This window comes from Triplophysa dalaica, chromosome 17 (genome assembly GCF_015846415.1).
Source record: "Triplophysa dalaica isolate WHDGS20190420 chromosome 17, ASM1584641v1, whole genome shotgun sequence".
Taxonomy (NCBI): domain Eukaryota; kingdom Metazoa; phylum Chordata; class Actinopteri; order Cypriniformes; family Nemacheilidae; genus Triplophysa; species Triplophysa dalaica.
In genome coordinates this window covers 15973052-15992266 of record NC_079558.1, presented here as the reverse complement: position 1 = coordinate 15992266, position 19215 = coordinate 15973052, and the positions used below count along the sequence as shown (strand labels likewise).

The 19215-nt window shown below is 39.6% G+C and overlaps 2 protein-coding genes and 1 long non-coding RNA gene across 5 annotated transcripts; 2 read left to right on the top strand and 1 right to left on the bottom strand.

Moving 5' to 3' along the window:
* The first annotated feature begins 87 nt into the window (after positions 1-87).
* On the top strand, positions 88-2174 carry LOC130438673 (uncharacterized). Its single transcript, XR_008909362.1, has 3 exons — positions 88-232; positions 1526-1593; positions 1727-2174. It is a non-coding gene; the product is annotated as an uncharacterized LOC130438673 (long non-coding RNA).
* LOC130438672 (elongin-B-like) lies at positions 358-9109 on the bottom strand. Its single transcript, XM_056770727.1, has 4 exons — positions 8994-9109; positions 2488-2622; positions 2193-2301; positions 358-985 (listed from the first exon to the last, which is right to left on the bottom strand). The coding sequence occupies exons 1-4, from the start codon at positions 9066-9068 to the stop codon at positions 849-851; spliced, it is 456 nt and encodes a 151-aa protein (XP_056626705.1). The 5' UTR covers positions 9069-9109; the 3' UTR covers positions 358-848.
* On the top strand, positions 9016-17719 carry pkmyt1 (protein kinase, membrane associated tyrosine/threonine 1). 3 transcript variants are annotated; one of them, XM_056770722.1, is made up of 8 exons: positions 9016-9145; positions 11210-11647; positions 11913-12150; positions 12269-12542; positions 13701-13807; positions 15079-15251; positions 15717-15934; positions 17067-17719. In XM_056770722.1, the coding sequence occupies exons 2-8, from the start codon at positions 11279-11281 to the stop codon at positions 17338-17340; spliced, it is 1653 nt and encodes a 550-aa protein (XP_056626700.1). In that variant the 5' UTR covers positions 9016-9145; positions 11210-11278; the 3' UTR covers positions 17341-17719. The 3 variants fall into 3 exon arrangements, with proteins under 3 accessions (XP_056626700.1, XP_056626699.1, XP_056626698.1); XM_056770721.1 differs by having other exon boundaries at positions 9066-9201; XM_056770720.1 differs by having other exon boundaries at positions 9129-9437.
* Positions 17720-19215: the final 1496 nt, after the last annotated feature.

Genomic DNA, 19215 nt, shown 5'->3' with positions numbered 1-19215 from the left:
CCAGTGTTTATAAAGCTGCGAGTCACTTCGAGATGTCAAAAAACGGGATAGTTTCACCGAACGAATAAATGTTTTGAATTTAAACGAATCCAATCGTATCATGACAACACCCTGTTTTCATGGCTCGGTACCGTTACATTCTCACTGCATCACCACTACAAGGCAGAAGAAACGAGTCGAAGCTGCGAGTGCAACGACATAAATTTAATACATTTACAAAACACGGATATTTGTAAGTATACGAAATGAGAGGGGAAAAGCAAAAACGTAATAATTTCAAAACTTGAGGGGGAAAATACTAGAGCGCAAGAAGAAATACATAAACAAATCAGGAGGACAAAAAGGGAACAGACACAGTTGATGCAAAACTGTCATTTAATAATCTGTTGGACTGTTTAAATAAGGGGTTACCAAAATCTTCATAAAAATGTAAGACAAATTATGCACAAAAGATCAGGGTATTCAGACAAGATGAATGAATAAAAACCTTTCTTCATCAAAAGATGTTAGGCTAAGGTAGGTTTATACACTGAAACTGATAAACTGCATTTTAATATATATTACCATATGCATTACACTTGCTTCATTGTGTCCTTAAATCTCAATTCTTTGTTTAAATGATGAAATCAGTCTCCTAAATAAAAAGTGTCCCTAAAATATTATTTAGCAGAAAATTTGAAACTTTGGTACACAAAACGAGGTCGGTCGCTTGAGACAGAAATGTATGTCAAGATAATAGAGAGAGCATACATAAACAATAATAATGTTACCTTTTGTAATGGACTTATTTCAACAGCAGTCAAGGACTGGTATAATTTTTTTCTTTAATCCCTCAAATTTGTATTTGCTTAGTCATGATGCGTGGTGGTGTCAGTCCCCCCAACTCTACTCATCACGTTGGTGCTCAAGTCCTGTGGCTTCATAACATCAGGAAGTTCAGGAGGGCAAGAGAATGGCTCCACCTGCAGGGGCTCAAATGATTCATCTGAGAAGGGAAAACGTATTATTTTAGCAAAGCACCTTCCCATACAATGACAGATGGTAACTATATCAGTCTAAAAAAACAAATAAATCCACAACATGTAAGATGATTTTAATGGCAGAAAAAAGATGAATGGTGCATCATCTTTTCTGTAGTCTCTCTGACAAGATGACAGATGTGCTTCTAAATACATATTTCAATTCGCAAGCATTTATTTTTAGTCACAAATGCGAGTAAAATTCTTGCATTGGCGACCCCTGTGTAAGTGCATTTTCCTTCAGTTGGAAAAAGAGAAAATATCTTGCATCTACACAGGCTTTTGAGGATTTTTGATCAGTAGAAACCTTGGGTCGTTGAAAAAACTCAGCAGTTTGTTCACGGCAAGACATTGAAATCATGGAGTGTGGGAGTAAAGCTCAAGGTCCTCTGCACAACTTCACTGATGTGTTGTCTGTGATGTTTCCAGATCTGGTATTTTGTCACTCAATATGTTCAGAATATTTGGACTACATTTGCTTTCATATTTCTTTTATATATTTAAAGGTCTAATGTGTTCGTTGACTGTTCGTCCGTGAAGGCATTCCAGGTGGAAGTAGTATGCTTATTAACAGGTGTGTCTATATTTAAGCAGTCAGTAACAGGAAATGTTAAATTTGGAAATGTTGTTTTGTACTCTTTTATTCACGAGCTGGCCGGAGTACGGTGAACTGAATGTGCTGTTTCTCCCTGACGCTCATCTCACAGAATGGACGCAGAGAGAGGTGATCCCTCTGCCAGAAGAGCAAGACCTCATGCAAAGGAGTTGCTAACTTAGCAACACTGGCAGGATATATTAGGAATGAATGGGAAACAGTGCGTCAGTCAGAAAGGCTAAAGTAGCGATTGGCAGCATGCCACAGCTAAATGAATATAGCAGAAATGCTGTTCAATCCATTGGATATCGTGTTCCAGGCTTGTTATTGCTTCTCTTAGTTTGCCAGTGTATTACACTTTCGCTTGTTCTGCTGATCACCTGCATCCCCTCCGCAGTACCTAAATGCCCCACCTAGCTCCCCCCCAAGCTGAGCTAAGGGGTGTTGTAAGGCACAACACAAAGCAGAATGATTAAAACCCCTTTAGCTGTTATAAAATGCACTGTAACCTTCTACTTCTTGCTTCTTTCATGTGGGCCTCATTATGAGCATTTTCGATGTTTCTGTAAGACACATACCGCTGACACGAAAGGCCAGTCCTACAGTTGCAGGGGCTTCTGGTCTAGCTGTCTGATTCGTGAAGCCACAGTCTCCTAGCTTCTTACTGTCTTCTAACGGCTGCTCATCCTAAAACACATATAACATAAAAATCATGCCAAATTTCACACAACGGTCTCCCAAAACATTTATAATGTAATTATAAATGTTGCTCTAATAGGCTATTAAAGTTGAAAAAAAAAAACATTTGCAGTGATAAAATACACAGGACAAATCTGAAATATCAACACTGGAAAGACATTGATAAGCTTATACCTTGTAGAGTTTTTGTTCTTCAGGTGATCTCTTCAGGATGCCCTCGACAATGCGCTTCAGCTCATAGACAGTCGTGGATTCTTTGGCATCTGTCAAGATTGTGGTCTTGTGATGTCGGATCATTAAGAACACATCCTGTAAAAACGGTGTGGAGTTTGATTATAAGTTTTAGAATGAGGTTTAATTAAAAAAGAAGCACATGAGTTTCTGGCCTTATTTCCACTCTCTATAAGTATCCCAGATAACATTGATTTAATGTTGAATACATTTTTAGAATAACCAATTCATCACTCATTAAATGATATATCTTTGCTATCGGTGTCTGTCAAACATGAACAGAGATCCACTGAATGTTCGGCAACCGAAATGAAAAGTAAAATATGGCCGAGTACATTTACAATACATACACAAGGAGAGAGAGACACAAACGCTTTATTAATGCAGCAAACATGTTTGCAGTGTTTTGAAGCATTTTAAAGTGTCAGAGAAAGACAGAACATCTGATCTGCGGCGTGGGAGTCAATTTCTGGACGCAAGCGTCTTTACTTTAGACGGGAGCAGGCGGTCGAAATCCCAGCCACTCCCGACATCCTTTGACATTGCACAGTGGAGGGGTGCACACAGTTCGCTATCCTAAACAACTTGTAATGTCAAGCTATGTCTGTGCATTCCTAGTATACCTTCTGAGAGAACAGTCAGCTTTTGTGGGCGGAGTTTAGAGAGACGTTAACTGAAAAGGTTTTCAGTCAGGCTCAGCTTGTATGGATGTTGGCATATGTGGAATAACACTTTTTAATGTACTACTTTGTTACAGGATTACATTACATTATTTCTGCTGACACCAAGTCCATTGAATTAGGGATATATATGAATAAGGGTATTTTTATTAACTTGGTTTGCTTCATTTTTTGTTTTAAGTGCAGTAGTATTATATTGACAAGCAAGACAATATTTGGGTGTACCCATCAAAGATTGCTAAGGACAACCGCATTTACAAACAGATATACCAATCTCTATGTCAAAATAAAATTATGATGCTGGCATATTTCTCTACATTTTTTAACCCCTCTAACATGGCTCAAAATTCAAGTATGAATGTTACCTCAGTTCCCTGATGAGGAGGAAACGAGACGTTGTGTCGAACCAACAGAATGGGGTTTGATCTTGAGAACCTATCATCTCTGATTGTTCTTTTAAAAGGCCAATGAACTTAGCATGCCAGCCTCCGCCCCGTACATACAGGTGTAAAAAGGAAGATGGCGTGCCCATTCATTCACCTTTGGGCTGAGGAACCTGAGAGGCATTCCAGGTTGCTGCAGCAGACAGCGAAGCGTTGTGGCATTAAGGACACATCATCTCATTCCCTCCATCAGGAAACTCAGGTTACATACGTAACCAGGACGTTCCCTTTCTGTTCCCTTTCTGACAGAATGGGGTTTCCCGACACTGCATGCCCGTTGCACACAGCAACCTAGGAGGAGGGAGGCATATGTCGTCACCACGACGCACCTCGAGACCTGCCCATTAGGGACTCCAGCCCGGTGGAATGACATGTCTGTCTAAGGGGCTGGGGTGCGACGGCAGTGGGAGGTGATGTAAATATGCCCTTGTGCTGTTGTGCCACACTCTCCTAGGAACACGACTCCAATGGTGAAGCGGTCTCGTATGCATCAACCTGAGCAGCACGACTGTCGTCGAGGACACCAAATGCCTCAGGATCCTCTGAAAAGTTTCAGTGGGACCGGCGAGTGCTGCCGGACGTGGATCAGCCAGTGCAGCTTTAACTGGGCGCACTGGGTAGTGAGGTGCGCTGTAATAGTAACAGAGTCCAGTTCCATACCGAAATAAGAGGTTCTCTGCGCTGGTCTTCGTTAGCTCTTCATGCACCTTCATGCGGCTTGCCACCGCGCTCCGTATCCAGGTACCATGAATCCAGCCACGAGCACTGTGGCTAAGGCAGTGCGGTGCACTGCAACCTGAGGCTCGCGGTGGCTCGGGTAAGCATGCCTGTCATCTGCACGTGAGACTCGTCCTGGGAGCTACAGTGAATCCTTAGCGTCTGATACCAGGAAGTCGCCATCCGATGCCTAGACTGACACCTCATACTCTGTACGCTGATGCGTAGATTCACTATGGGGCGGTCTACTACCACCCATCGGAGACAGGGTACGCGACCGTGATGGGGCATGGATGGTCTGCCTGAAAAAAAATACAAGACTAGCTCCTCTCCCAACTCAAGCCCTAAAACGAACTCGCATGAAAGGGCAGCACAATCTCATGGTAGCACAAAATGTCAGAACAGCAGTGAATGATCAGTTTAATAATTGGTAACATAAATAGAAACTGCAGTCCTCGCACTGGTTTAGAGAAATTGTGGTTTCTGAAATTAAAATACAAGAATAGGCATAATTATTCATTTTATATAAAATGTTAAGACATTTACATTGCTGAGTGTTTAATTGTTGAAACTTTCAATCATTCCATGCTGGCCGTAACTTCGGTGAAACTACGGTGAACGTTTAATTTTAATAGTGCCTTCATTACTTTCTCTACCTCCTGCCATCCTTAATTACCGTGTGAAAATCCAGCCTACTTTCTTCCTAAGCTCCTCCCACTTGCAGTTTGTGGTGTTAACTCCTCCCACCTGCAGTTCTCCGGGTACAGCGATCACTACTGGCATTGATAGGCATGCTCTTTCATCTCGCTGAGTCAGGCTGTTGTCCCCACATGCTTCAAAGCTAGCACCCTCATTCCAGTTCCAAAAAAGTAATCTCCATCCTGCTTCAATGACTACCGTCCAGTTGCACTTACTCCTATTCTCATGAAGTTCTTTGAACGACTAGTCAGGCACAATATCAAGGTTGTCCTCCCCCCTCCCTGGATCCCTTCCAATTTGCATATCAGTCCAAGCGCTCGACCGATGATGCCGACCCACAGGATGCCAACACATCCTGTACGATGAACACGGGGGCCCCTCAAGGATGTGTGCTCAGCCCTCTCCACTACACCCTGCTGACTCACGACTGCACACCAACACACGACTCAAACCTCTTCATCAAGTTTGCGGACATTAGCAACAGAGATGAGACAAACTACAGGAGCAAGGTGAGCCACATGGCCAGGTGGTGCAGTGACAACAATCTCTCTCTGAATGTGGAGAAGATGAAGGAGATTGTTGTTGACTTCTGACTGTCAATGGTGGACTGTGGAGAGAGTGAGCAGCATCAAGTTCCCGGAGGTGCACATCACTGAGGATCTCTCCTGGACACCGCGGCGCTGGCCTAGAAAACACAGCCTCGTCTCTACTTCCTCCGCAAACTGAGAAGAGCCAGAGCTCGAGCCCCCATCATATGCACCTTCTACAGAGGCACCATCGGGAGCCTTATGACTGGCTTTATCACTGTGTGGTATGCAGCCTGTAATGCGTCCTGCCGCAAGACCCTCCAACGCATAGTGAGAGCAGGTGAGAAGATCATGTGTGTCCCCCCTCTCCAGGACATTTATGGAACCCCTCTCAACCGCAAAGCCCTGCGACTCCCCACATACCCCTCCACCCACAACATACACTGACCCGCACAAGTTACTTATGCAGTCTTGGACTGCTCACTACCTCATTCAGCATCTGTCTGCCCCTCTTCAACTACCTCTTCTGACAGGTTACACAAAGCCTGCTCTCTTTTTTAACTTTAAACAGACTAATAAGCTCTTTGCACCTCCTTACGTCTGCATTATTGTATATTTCACTGGTTTGCACTCTATCTGCCATTACCTATCTTCTTTTTTTAAATATCCCTACTTGTAATAGTTGTATTTATCATATATGTTTAATCTGTATTTTTTTATATATTTTTAATTTATTAGTTAGTGTTATTTGTATGCACCATGGGTTTGAGATTAACGCAATTTCAATCCTCTATGTATGTACTTAACAATAAAGCAGACTTTGACTTTGACTTTCTCAGACTCTCCATGGTTGACGCTTTGGCGTGCTCTTTCATCTCGCTCATGCTGATTGCCGCGTGGGCATGCTTTTCTGGGAGAATTCTCCATAAGAAAATTTGTTACGAAACATAATTTCATGTTCATTTAATAAATAAATAATAATAAAACTTAGGCCGATATATTATAGCCGATGAATCTTAAATCATTTCCTCTGGTTGAACTACTTCATCTGCACCCTGCTCACAGTTAAAATGCAGAACAGTACTGTCTTTCTGTCGTGATCACTTACTGCTATTCTCAAAATATTGCTGATACAATGTTTATATGCGAAAAGGCTGAAGCCATTCGTTGTTTCTTGTCACATGACCTGCGATGCGCTTGAAGATTTCTAAAAAGTTGATACATTTTCATCTTGATGCGGCGCCGAAGCACCTGAAAAAAAAGTGCATGCACATCGCAACTGTGTCGCTCCTTATTTGGGCATGCGTGTCTATATTTTAACGATTATGCGAAATGTAAGGTCGCGCCTCAGACATGTGGATATTGCGAATTTTTTCTGGAAAAAACATCTATAAGTTGTTTATTAAATATAGCAGAAAAGTTTGAAAGTTAAAGAATCATTAACTAGTGTACAGTAGGCTTGGTACATAATTTTCAGGGAAATAAAGAGAACTAATGGCTATCTTGTTTTCTGCAGTGAAGTTTTTCAAATAAAAGCAGTTGTCCACTTTTTGACGTATGTTTCAGTCTTGGGGAATTTTATAATATATTTAGAGACTGTATATCAGATATCAGCTTCCAATACTAAATAAAGTTATCGGCCAAAATTTACATATCGGTGCATCCCTAAAAAAAGAAAAAGAATATGTGATTACCTCAATTTTGACCAAAATGTCAGATTGCACCTTATAATTATAAGAGGACAATATGTGCATTTTGAATTACCTACACCAAGGATGGCGGGGGGGTGAGTAAATAAGCAAATTTGAATTCTAGGGTGAAACATTACAAGGGTGAAAAATTTAAAGTATCTGCTAACATTAATAGAGCTCCATTCCATAAATATTTACGGGTTGAGGTGAGAATTGTCGTACAAATTCGACAATTGAGGGTATGGACGTGTCGTCACTACCACATGAACACCACGTGAGCACGCCGGTACGTGGCCCCGTATGTGGTAAAAAAATATTTCTGTGTCCAGGAACACCTGGGCTGCATTCAGCCCCGACAAAACGTTGCAAGACGTTTTTTAAAAGGTGGTGCGGTTGAACACCCTGTTGTGATGACGCAAGAGTTGAACTATGGCAGCTGAAATGGTCATTCTTTGTGTTCTTTTTGAAGAATTTTCGAAGGCTGATGAAATTGGTACAAAAACGTGTTGCATACTGCAAAATAACCTCTTTTCTAATATCTCAATAGTTCAATAGCTGCAGCAGACACATTTGAATGACTCTCCTTGGACCCATTGTGCGAGTGATCTCTTTAATACAGCGTGGGTTATATACATGATGCTGCCGATTGGGCTGACATTCTTTACACACCCAACAAAAAAGAGAAAACGTATCTCAAACCCCTCTGCACAGCGTTGCAAACCGTTTCCAGCAAACATCTCGTTCAACCCGGAAAACGTAGCGAAACTTTAAGCACCGGTTTGAGCTTGAACATGCCCCTGATTCCTTTATTAGTCGTAGGGATCACCGTCGAGTCCAGCTGCTTGTAATTTCGGCGAATAATTGCATGTTCACGTGGGAAAGTGACATCAATGCATACCCTCTATTCCCACTTCAACCCAGAAATAATTTATGGAACTACTTCAAAAATAAATATTTGCTGCGTCCCAATCCGCATATTCGAAAGTAGTATAAGTATGTCCCATATCGTAGTATGTTGAAAAAGAGTATTCCAAAGATTCCAGGATGGTAGAAATTCGAAGTGTAGAACGATGCACACTCTAATGGCTAATATTACCCACAACTCACCAAGTAGGCAGATTTTAGTGACGCTCCACTGCATTCATAAATTATATAACTGATACATCACTAAATTACATTAAGTAAACAATAGATGCAATAAACTAAATGCAAGTTTACAGTAAACATTACATTAATGTTAAAATTACATTAAAAATAACAGAACAAATAAATTTATTGAGGCTTATAACAACCTGAGGGTGAGTAAATGATGACATCATTTAAATTTTTTGGTGAACTGTCCCTTTAATGGCCACAATGTTGTCCAGGCAACAACGGCCACTTCCGCTTCCTGTTAGCAGCCTAGTAGTCCCAGTGCGTGCACATTGTTTTGATACACTCTAAAATGCATATACTCTTCCATTACACATAGAGTACATACTTTTAGTCCATGATATAAGTAACGTAGGCGAATTGGGACGCAGCCACGGACACAAGGCTCAATGCAATAAACAAAAGAAACTAGTGGAAAAGCGACGCCTCTATCAGCTGTTCTCAGACCAGTGACTTATAACAGCATAACAAAGTGACCGAAACAGGAACATTAAATAATAAACGACGCGCATTTCACCCCGTTAAAAAAGTTTTACTCACCATTTTGGGGTTGCAGTCACCATTCAGCTCTACACAGCACGCCCCTAGACCACAATGCACTCTGTCCTTGCGCATACGTCATTATGTGCTTCTGGCGCGTAATCTGACCGTGGCGCGAGACATCATGATTTTGAGAAGTAAACATGCTCCACGTAAGTGATGAATTACACGACGAAATTTAACAACAGCCAGAAGCGAAGTATTATAAGTGAGTAAAGCGACAGATGAGCGATAAATGGTTTCATTTACACTTTTGTGAGCTGTTTTCTACAGCACTACACTAACAGAAGGTACTATGGTATTACGTGTTTACAAAGACGTTTGACGACGTTGCTGTGTTTGGACATTGACAATTTACTTTATATAAAGCGATGTGTCAATAGGAGGAAATAAGTCAACATTTACCAGTCAAGCATTGACCCTGGATCACAAAACCAGTCTAAAGTAAGTAGCACGGGAGCATTTTTAGTAAAAGACAAAAATACATTGTATGAGTCAGAATTATAATATATTATATTTTTCTTTTATGCCCAAAATCATTAAGATATTAAGTAAAAATCGTTCCATGAAGATATTTAGAAATTTTAATTCCTTAAATATATAAACTTTATTTTTGTGAGTGGATGGCCTGCTACAGTGTCCCTGATTAACAACTTCAAAGGCGAATTTCTCAATATTTAGATATTTTTGCACTCTCAGATTCCTGAGTTCTATCTCAGCAGGATATTGTCCTATTCTACAAACTCATACATCAATAGAAAGCTTATTTATTCTGCTTTCAGATTATGTAAAATCTAGTGGTGGGCATAGATTAATTTTTTTAATCTAGATTAAAATGGCTCATTTGAATTCTGCCGAAGGCATTCAGAATATGTGTGCTACCCAAATAATGACTAAAAGTAAGTCTTTGAGAACGGGTTTCTCAAGCCAGGTGGCGCATTAGACCAGGGGCTCATCTCCTGTTTCCAAAATGCATCACAAACTGCTTGAGAAAGCTGTTCTACTATGATAATTGGTGATGAAAATTAAATTATGTTCAATAAGATGAACTTGTGTTTACTTCCGCATTAGCTAAGGGATGATTTGCGTTTAGGTGGTACTTGAGACTGGAAGAGCTCCTACAGTACATTTACATTTAGTCATTTAGCAGACGCTTTTATCCAAAGCGACTTACAAAGAGTGAGGGAGCAACAAGCGATATGTCATACAGGAGCCATAATACATTAGATCTCAATACAAAGTTACTGGTTTCAACTAAAGCTAGACCAGAACCTGTTGAGAGAAAGTTTTTTTTTTAAACCAATTCCGGATTGCTCAAGGTGCAAACAACCTTAGTCTTGTCGATGTTTCTATTGGGAAGCTTCTTAAAAATTAATATTCCCTGAAGCAAACCCGGCGGCTTCATAGCTGCATCCATGTTAGCACGTCACGTTTGATGCGGTAATTTCACAGTAACGTTATGTTGTGTTCAGACCAAACGCGAATGGCGTGTCAAGCGCGAGTGATTTATATGTTAATGCAAAGAGCCAATAGACCTACTTGCTGCGCGAATCGCGCGAATGAAGCCCTGGTTATGAGATGATTAGGCGGCTTCTGCTTCCGCGAATGACACGAATCACGCGAGTTGAAAAATCTCGTTCTCGCCCCGTACAGTGCAGTTAAGCTGGTATACATCCGCGCTAAAATATCAAGGTGAAAGTCATCATAGCTTGCGTAGTATAGACCCAGCTCCCAACCCAACTTTGAGAATAGATTAACGGCGACATTTTTTTTATCGCGCGATAAGAGTCTCACTGCGTTAATGGCGTTAACGCCGTTAACGGCCCACCACTAGTAAAATCTCAATTTCGAAAAATTGACCCTTAAGACTGGCTTCGTTTTCCAGGGTCACATCTGGTTTAATTTGTTTTTGAATGTTGAGAGAGATGTGGTTGACCGGAATAACGTTACATTTGGAAGATCGTTCCACCAGCAAGGAAGTAATGTCGGAGAAAGAGCCAGAAAGGTATTTAGTGCCCTTTTATGAGGGTATTACCAGGTGCCGTTCATGAGCACCAGGTTCTAAGACAGAAAGTAAGACTGTGCAGTGCCAGGTAGTTTTGGACACTACCCGTGTAATACCATAATATTCTTACAAATCATTTGGTCGACCAGCTTTGTTGTATTCTTATGTTTGAAATTAAATGTTCATCGAGGCATCTTGTGTTCTATTACAGGTTATTGGATATTGAGGAGCATCTGATTTGTTTTGATTTCATTAGTGAAGCCGATTGTCTGTATTTCTCATGTCGGTTTCCCATCACACAACAGCGATCAGCACTCCCATTCCACAGCCTACTCATTTCTCTCATGCCGAGCAGTCTTTCTCCCTGAGGAAACGCAGACTTCCCTTATCTTCATCAATATCATCTTCCTCCCTGTCCCCTCGTCCGCTTTCTCATTCTTTACCACCACGACCCCCGTCTAAAGGTTGCCTCCCACTCAGTCGAGTATTCCCCCACCGCCCCATCCCGTGGACGCCCTTGTCACGCTCCCTTACAGAGTCACCACCTCCTCGCTCACTTTATGATCCGTCTGGACCACAGTCGTTCTTCGACCAGTGCTTCGTCAATCTGGGCTTGATTGGACAAGGCTCTTTCGGTGAAGTGTTTAAGGTGAGAAACACTCGGTGGCCGTAATCCTAGGATGAGTTCGGAAAAGTATTTCCACTCGTGCTATTTCTGCAGTATGCATTATTGTCTAAGTTGCTTCCATCTTTTGCAAAAATCGTTGCGTCTAAAATGGAACAACCAAACTGCAATCCATTATGTAAAATGCACAACACATATCAAGTTTTAAATAGAATATTAAATGAGAGATTTTCTCTACAGCAGTGTTTGTAAATAATAATAAATAATACTGTTCTTTGTTCTTTATTAGGTTGTGAGTCTTTTGGATGGCTGTCAGTATGCCGTCAAGCGCTCAGCACAGCGCTTCCGCAGTGAGGGGGAGCGAACGAGAAGCATAAAGGAGGCTGGTAGTCATGAGGGACTGTATCCACACCCTCATGTGCTTGAATTCATCGCAGCCTGGGAGGAGGGTGGTCGTCTCTACATACAGACTGAGCTCTGTTGCAACAACCTGCTGGTTCAAACTGAAGAAATGCCATCCCATACTGGTATATTGCACACTATGAAAAAATCCTGTTGATGATTACAGGCTTGTATCGTTTTTATCATTTCTAAAGAAAGTGTTTTCTTTGCAGTATTTAAGTGTTTGTGTGTGTTTTGTGTCAGGTGAGGCATGGGCCTGGACATACCTGTGTGACATTCTCTTAGCACTCGAGCATCTTCATGCTCAAGGGTTTGCCCACCTGGACATCAAACCAGCAAATGTTTTTATCACAAAGTCTGGACGCCTCAAACTTGGAGACTTCGGCTTGTTGATAAAGCTGTATAGTGATGCTCAAAAACAAGGAAGAGACCAGGATGATTTACAGGAAGGGGACCCCAGATACATGGCCCCTGAGCTGCTAAGAGGGAGGTATGGGACTGCTGCAGACATATTTAGGTTAGTATATGTTATTCTTGATTGCTTTGCGGATTATTTCTTATTTCGCTGTTTAGTGTTTAACTCATGCCACAGTGGGCTTCCAGCTGTGGATCCTTTTTTTGTGTAAAGGGATTGGTTTAGACCACTTAAAGGTACAGTAGGCCTACATATGCGTGTGTTTACAAGATAAGGATGGCACCACTTCCACCTCATTTTGAGTGTGACACACAAACTCCTATAGTGACATGCTTGATAACTACAAATTTTCTGTGGAATTGTTGTTCTAAACATTTTAATTTATGCTAAATAAATCTCCTATAAATATTTATAAATCCATAGTGAGAAAATCATCCATTGCGCAAAGAATGCGTTTTCAAACATCGCTGTGTTCAGAGCACAGAGTACATTCACATGATTTATAAAGGAAGGTTTCATCACCATATTTGGTTCATTGGGGGCGTTTCCGAATGGAAATGAACGTGAACGAGCATGGTGCTTAAGAAAATGTGGGATTTATCAACAATGATTGCTCACTGGTGTGTGTAAGAATCATTTACCCACGATTGATAAATACAGATTTTTTTGTTCTTAGACACATTCTTAATTTCATTCATAGGACAAAATATAAACCTTTTCTACACACTGTTGATAAATGAGCCCCCAGTTATCACCATACAGCAACGATGATTTTGTCCTCCATTGTTGCCTCCGTTTGCTACGTCATAATCATGTCACTACTACCTGATTTGTTAACAAGGCGAAAATTTTCGCCAAAGTTCAGATTTTTCAACTTGCGAAAAAAATCACACATTACGTGCGTCAAACGCCCGAAATGCTCAATTGGTGCGAATCACGCCACAGGATGACCTATTGTGTCTTGCATTGACTTAACGTGTTAATCACTTGCGATTCACTCGCGTTTTGTGGGAAAACACAGTTACCATGCCTACCTTAACACTTTTATTGAAAAACAGTGCCACATCATGGCATAATGGTCCATGTCCGTCTGCTGTAAAACACCCTAATCTGAGAGTTCTGTTACGTCTTGATAATTCTAATATTTCTATTATTCTGTTGTGTCTGCCCGTTTTGTGTTTCTATTGCAAATTGTATTTATAGATGTGGCTCTAAACAAGTTGTGTTATATGAATAAAAATGTCTTGTCTTTTCTGTTAGTTTAGGAGTGTCTATTCTGGAATTGGCCTGTAACATTGAGGTTCCTAAAGGTGGAGATGACTGGCAACAGCTCAGACAGGGTCACTTGCCTGCTGAATTCACTAATGGTACATTACTATCAAGCATCTTCTTTTTCATTTTCCATTGCGTAATTAATATTAATCACATAAACAAAAATTGAATATTTAAGACAAACACTTACTTGACTTCACTTTGCTGAATATCTTTAGTAGCAGCAATGTAATTTGTACAATATAATGTAGAAATTAAAACAAAGGCAGCCTAAATCCATAAAGGCCCACTGAAGTGCCTTGGAAGTGCCTTAGGCCGTGTTCAGACTTGACTTCTTTTTTGAAGCTGCTAGCGTCTGTTTTACATTGTAATCCTATGGAGTAAACCGTGTTTTCAAAATACTTTTTTTAAGTTGAAAATGTTCAACTTTTCTGAAAAAACGCCCTACGTCAAGCTCCTTTTCACAGCTAGCCAATGCCATGCGAGTAGTGTGTCGTTTCCATAACAACATGCGAGGGAGGTGATTGGTCGAGCAGGATCAAGCTTGAAAAAATTTAATGGCTGCCGAAACTCAGGTTGGAGCATTATTTTGTTTAAATATAAGTTGAACTTTCACTTTCAATAACTTTTGACTGCAGTTCTATTGAGAAATTAGTATTATAGTTTTTAAATATGTGATTAGTTTTTGCAAAGACGCTCTCTGTTTGTAATTCAAAAAGACTTCCGTTACGCTGCCTATCTGTTTCTATGGGCTGCGTTCGTGCACAGACGTTGATGACAAAGTCATGGCGTTCGGCTGCTGTTTGTAACCAAACACTGCCAGCACTTGTAAACTAAAAATGCGCTTTTGTCCACTTTTTCTTGTCAAAAAATACGTCAAGTGGGTTCATGGCATTAGTTAGCAGGTATTTTGTTTTTATTTGGAAACGTAAAAGGGCATTACAAGAGAATTTCAAAATGTCAAAATGTTTGTCCGTTTCAAGGTATATTAGACATATGTGGATAATGTAAATGATTTACCCAACTGTTTTTCGCTCTGATGTGCTTGCACCATCTGTGGTGGATCATGGCACATTTATTTGATAGTTTGACAGGAAGATCTCCTTTGGCAGGAAGAACTACTGTGTTGAATTGTCAAAAAAAATTGTCAAACAGAATTAGATCTCACGTCTCACGTGTTACTTTTTGAGTACTCAGATGTTCATACCCATCCATGTGATCAATATGTTTATAGATTGATATTGAAAAAAAAATAGTGTTTTAATGGCACAGGTATTTAAAGTACGCATGATCACCAGGAACGCAGTCGATATTTATGTAGTTGCTGTAGAAAATATTTTAGATTAAAAAAGTGTGTCTTTTTCAGCGCTGTCAGCAGAGCTTCAGTATGTACTATGGCTCATGTTGACACCAGAGCCCTGTGACCGAGCTACAGCATCGCAGCTGCTATCTCTACCCTCTGTGTGCAGATACAAATGGCGACGACAGCTGTCCCTCTACATCATCGAAAGCTTCCTATTCCTACTCCATAGCTGTCAAGTAAGTGTGGCGTCAGTTCTGTGTGTATTGAGTTTTTAATTCTATTCAATCCAGAAAAAGATTTATTTCATTTATGTGCTTTCATGGAATATTATTAAGTAAGCTTACAGATATCCCCTGGCGATAACAGCAAGAGAATTTAATCGGCCCTCAGTTTGTAAAATCTAAGCTGGGCTCTAGACTGTGACCAAATGGTCACATTTTGCAAGTATTTTTCCCGCCGCGACAGCCAAACAGATCAATAAATATTTTAACTTTAATGCACATTAATTACATGTTCACTTGGGATCTTCATGCCCACTAGAACATTTGAGAACACGTGGTCAAGTGCAAAAACTGCAAATGTGACTGCATTCACACTAAATGTTTCTTGCTTACCAGGAATGATTTGTTTTTCACTATCCATGAGACAAATCTGTGACTGTGAGCGTTAACATTAATGCTTGTTCTTTTTTTCCTCTACAGTCCCTTCTTGCAGCAAGTTGGCGTTTTATTTCATCCCTCAGTCGTCCATTTTCCTTCAGTCTTCCTTTTGCATCCTCACCACCCAGTACTCCTCCCAAAAACAGTTGGGAGAGAGAAACAGATCTGAGCAACGTTTACTCAGATTCAGACAGCCCTCTCATTCATGACTGTGTGTTTCCACCAGATGAACCCTTTGACTCTCCTATCTTCTCACACAGGTACAACTCACTGTGCAAAATGTGCTATTGAAGATTTATTACAGTTGTTGATGAAGGAATACCCTAGTAAAAAAACTGTTCATTTAAAATGCATTTATTTCATGCTAAATATAGTTTAAATGTATTAACATGTTTACTGACATGACTTACTGATATAAAATTATAATTAAACTAGGGGTCGACCGATTATCACCCTGGCCGATTATCAATGTCGATATTAGGCAATTTTATGATTAATTACATCGTTCATATTAATAATCTTGTTATTCGTAATTTTGAATTCCTATTTTTCCTTTTTTCACCAGACATATATATCGGTTCAAAATACCAGTCATCGTTCTATTTGATCTGTGATAATCGATATCGACATCGTCCCTGAAAAAACACATATCGGGAGACCCTTAAATTTAACGTCATTTGGAGAACTATTTAAACACAATGCACTTTTCTTCATATTAAGCCTGTGTTTCTTTTTTTTATGTATCCTTTGATAAGGATTTTATGATTTTTTTTTTAATGAAGCATACTTGCAATAATTCCACTTTAACACAATCAAATACACTTAAATTTATATTTAGTTGGACTTCTAAAGTATATTAAGTATAAATTTGCTATTCCAATTTATCAGACTTAGTATACCAATTTAGTATCCCACAAATACAATCGCAGTGATTTTCATACATATGTAAATAGATTTGCAGTATACATAGCATGAAATAAATGTATTTCAAATACATTTTAGTATATTTATTTTTCACTAGGGTACTCATATGCAATAGTGAACAGTTTTGAACGACAGGAGGGGGATTAAATGATTATCTCTTTACGAATGCTCCGGTCATACTTTTCCATGCAGTGATAGAGGAGACTGAGGCTTTAAAGCACAAAAAGTCTGTGATCGAAGATTCATATATAATTCATGACCTTCAAATATTTTTGTTATATTTTTTGTCAGCTCTCCCCATTTTTGTTCAACATGGAAAGATAAATAACTTTGATATTAAATGAGTTGATATTACTGTACAGCTCTCTAACCTTGCGGCAAACACCACCCATGTTTGGATTTTCAAGTCAACATGCTCCGTATGATTTTGATCTCTGTTATTAGCTGTTGTTTTTTCTACTTGTACAGAGTCCAGGCGAGGTTGTCCGCAGGAAGCACCTCTACACCACTGCCAAAAACTGACACAAGTACTACACACACACCAACACACTGCCTGCAAACACACACTCCCTCCAGTATCCACTCGAGGAGCAGTCTGAGCCCTATTCATCACCATCTATCAGACTCGCCAAACAGCAGAAACAGAAGCTGGATCAACCCTGAACTGTCCAATAAAAGCAACTTTGAGCCAAAAAACTTGCTCACTTTTTTTGATGAGGTCGGCCTAGATAGTGAGCCATGATTTCTCAGTGTATCTCTCATACGGACAGATGGTGTCATTTCAGAATTAGCTGCCTTGTTTGAGTGTTTTTTTAGATGTTTTTGTGCTATAAATGTGCTTTTGCTTTATTTTGAGTCATTTAAAGGTGTTTACAGTGCTTTAGACTTTTTTGATGTTATATTTTGGGGATTATGGGGGAGCGTTGTCCAATACAAATAGGAATTTCAAATTCAGCAAACAGTATTTTTTTTTATACTTCAATGATTTAGTAACATGTTTGTAATCTTATTTGCATCCACTGTACAATGCATTGAGCAGAGGCAAAATTACTGTCAAATACTCCACAAAATGAACAAACTTGTAATTATAAGTTAATATCAAATAAACACATTTATCTTAACGTTTTTTGAAAGGCTTTTTTTCAGTAGGGACTTCTAATTGTATATATTGCTGCTTATACAATTTTAACCATAAATCAGGGACAACTTTATTTTAAGAGGACATTTAAATGCATGAGGTTTTTCATTCTTGTTTCATTTGATTTGTTTAACTTATTTTTGTTTATTTTAACAAATATCGTTTAATAAAAAATTTTAGGCTTTCCTTTAAGTTTGGTTGTATTCAGTAGTATGCAAAATATCAAAGGATCAAAAAAGATCCTAACAAAAATTATTTCTAAGTGATTCTAAGATAGAAATATTCAGTCAGTCTCTACACTAAACAATACCAGAAGAGTTAATGAAATTACAACTTCTTGCTTTACTAATCGGACCATTTCACAAGCATTTGCGATTTATAGATTTCACATCTGATAGAGAGTCTTACATTTTTTGAGAGAAATTATCATAAAAACAAATTAAAGAAGGTTCTAGGCAACATTTTATATGTGAGCCCCTGGTATTTCTCAATGAACTTGTTTTTTTATTCTTTAACATAGTAAACGGAACAACAACCACACATCACAAGCACGTTCCAAAATAAACCATAGACCCATGCATTCTCAAACAAGAAAAAAAAAATCCAAATGCATTTTTTCTTGTTTAGCAGAACAAAGACATTTATGAGGGTTTGGAACAATCTGAAGGTTAGTAAAGATGACAGAATTTTCGTTTTTGGGTGAACTATCCATTTTAAGGAAAAGGGCTACAGCTGTCACATTCACAGAAACAAGCCACTCCTAAACCAGAAAGAACATTGGAAGCGTCTCACCTGGTCTAAGAAGAAAAATAACTGGACTGGACTTGCTCAGGGGTCTAAAGTTCTCAAATTTAGATTAAAATAAATTTTGCATTTCATTCGCGAATCAAGGTGCCAGCGTCTGGAGGATAAGTGGAGAGAATCCCCGTTGCTCCAGTGTCCAGTGTAAACTGTCCACAGTCTGTGATGATTTGGGGTACCATGTCATCTGCTGGAGTTGGGCCACTGTGTTTTATCAAGTCAGAAGTGAATGGAGCCATCTACCGGGAGATTTTAGAGGACTTTCCACCTCCGTCTGCTAACAAGCTACAATTTTATTTTGCAGCCGAACTTAGCAGCTGCCCACGTTTGTTGACCATGATATTACTGTGCTCGATTGGCCAGCCAACTTGTCTGACCTGAACCATTAAGTTGGCAATCTTGAGTTTAGCAAAAAGTGCATGTCGTGAACTTTTAAATAATACTCATGGAGAGGCTAAATTGCAAATGTATTTTTATATCTGTAATACATTTATGGCGAACTCATAGAAAAAGGAAGTACTCATATCTGCTCTGCTGCAGACATTGGGTGATTTAGAGAGGAAGTACTGTACATCACTCACAACATGCTTTAAAATTGTGCACTTGTATTTAACCATGTACCTCTTTCAATAATGTATTTACTCTCTACTTACAATAATTCAATAGGCATAGACAACA

Coding starts and splice junctions, on each gene's coding strand:
- LOC130438672 (XM_056770727.1), bottom strand. CDS start 9,068: ATGCGCAAGGACAGAGTGCATTGTGGTCTAGGGGCGTGCTGTGTAGAG. Junction 2,623..8,993: donor GTGACTGCAACCCCAAAATG/GTGAGTAAAACT, acceptor CCGTTTTTACAG/GATGTGTTCTTAATGATCCG. Junction 986..2,192: donor ACTGGCCTTTCGTGTCAGCG/GTATGTGTCTTA, acceptor TTCCCTTCTCAG/ATGAATCATTTGAGCCCCTG.
- pkmyt1 (XM_056770722.1), top strand. CDS start 11,279: ATGTCGGTTTCCCATCACACAACAGCGATCAGCACTCCCATTCCACAG. Junction 11,648..11,912: donor CTTTCGGTGAAGTGTTTAAG/GTGAGAAACACT, acceptor GTTCTTTATTAG/GTTGTGAGTCTTTTGGATGG. Junction 15,935..17,066: donor TCTCCTATCTTCTCACACAG/GTACAACTCACT, acceptor CTACTTGTACAG/AGTCCAGGCGAGGTTGTCCG.